The 1,194-nt window shown below is 36.2% G+C and overlaps 1 protein-coding gene across 1 annotated transcript; it reads left to right on the plus strand.

Annotated features, from left to right (window-relative positions):
• Nucleotides 1–482: 482 nt before the first annotated feature.
• Nucleotides 483–1,130, plus strand: LOC107302283 (ovomucoid; the record flags this gene model as incomplete). The annotated part of the gene is given in 2 exon segments (XM_015831382.1): nucleotides 483–592; nucleotides 879–1,130. Coding segments are annotated over 2 exon segments (156 nt in total), but the record flags the coding sequence as incomplete, so codon positions are not given.
• Between the last annotated feature and the right edge of the window lie 64 nt (nucleotides 1,131–1,194).

Raw genomic sequence — 1,194 nt, forward strand, 5'->3', positions numbered from 1 at the left:
ACATTATTCAGCCACCTAACTTAACTATTAATGAAATTCAGCTTAATAAGATACAGCCTTACCCAAGATGTCCCAAAGGTGCCTTTTCCAAAAAGCCAGTGGACTTTCTTGTTTTTTTCCTTTGGAAATATTTTGCTTCTTGCCCAAGAAACTTCTTCAGGTCTTGGATGAGAGGTGAATTTTTTTCAAAGAAAAAAAAATCAAAATATTCCAGTAGCCTTTTGGAAAAAGCGTATTTGGGGGAATCATGACCCGGATGATTGAACATCTTGATAGACAACCTCCCTAAGATGTTACAGATCCCCTTGGCAGAATGATACAGAACTTTTATCCTTATGAGGAAGTGACACACATGTCCCTCAAAAAAGGAACACTGATGGAATATGTAAATCCAACCACCATGTTTTTATGTGACTAATTTTATAACAAAGGTTTATTATCTCAGTCCTAAGATCTGAAAAATGTATTGTTGCTTTCTGCAGATTGAGTGTGGTGATCAGATACAAGACATCTGTACTATGGAGTATGTGCCACACTGTGGTTCTGATGGGCAAACCTATGCCAACCGGTGTTTGTTCTGCAATGCCGTTGTGTAAGTATAACTTTCACGTTTGGAGAATTAAAAAAAAAAGTGATGCTCAGAGCTATTTTATCTCATCCTGCTTCCTAAGGATTTTCTAACAGAAATGAACATTAGAACTTGGAGAAAGGGTCTGTTTTGTCAAGTGAAGTGGCCATCAGATGATGCTGAGTTCATCACCAATTTCAATAGATTGGGAGTCAACGCTTCTTGTGCTTTTTCTCTTTGTATTCATTTAATAACGAGTAATTTTTCATCTTCTAAATTTTCACACCCCACTTTGCTTTTCTCTTACCAGAAAGAGTCGTGGAGCACTTAAACTAAAATACCGTGGACAATGTTGAGGAAATCAAGAAGGCAGATCTCTACTAAAAAAATCAACTACCATGGGTCTCTTGTTCATCCCATCATCTTGATGAATGCCATAATAAATCAGTTAACAGAATGAAAGAGAAACTATTTCACATTTGTTGATCTTTAAATGGCTAGTGCAACCGTTGGATGGAAGGATGACTCTCTTTCAGAACATCCTGAAATTTACAAAATTTACAAAAAATAAGTGGCACAATGTACAAAATTACTACTGCATTCTTAATATATATGTCTAAGCTCAG

This window comes from Protobothrops mucrosquamatus, unplaced genomic scaffold (genome assembly GCF_001527695.2).
Source record: "Protobothrops mucrosquamatus isolate PMUCROS unplaced genomic scaffold, P.Mucros_1.0 scaffold43287, whole genome shotgun sequence".
Lineage (NCBI taxonomy): Eukaryota > Metazoa > Chordata > Lepidosauria > Squamata > Viperidae > Protobothrops > Protobothrops mucrosquamatus.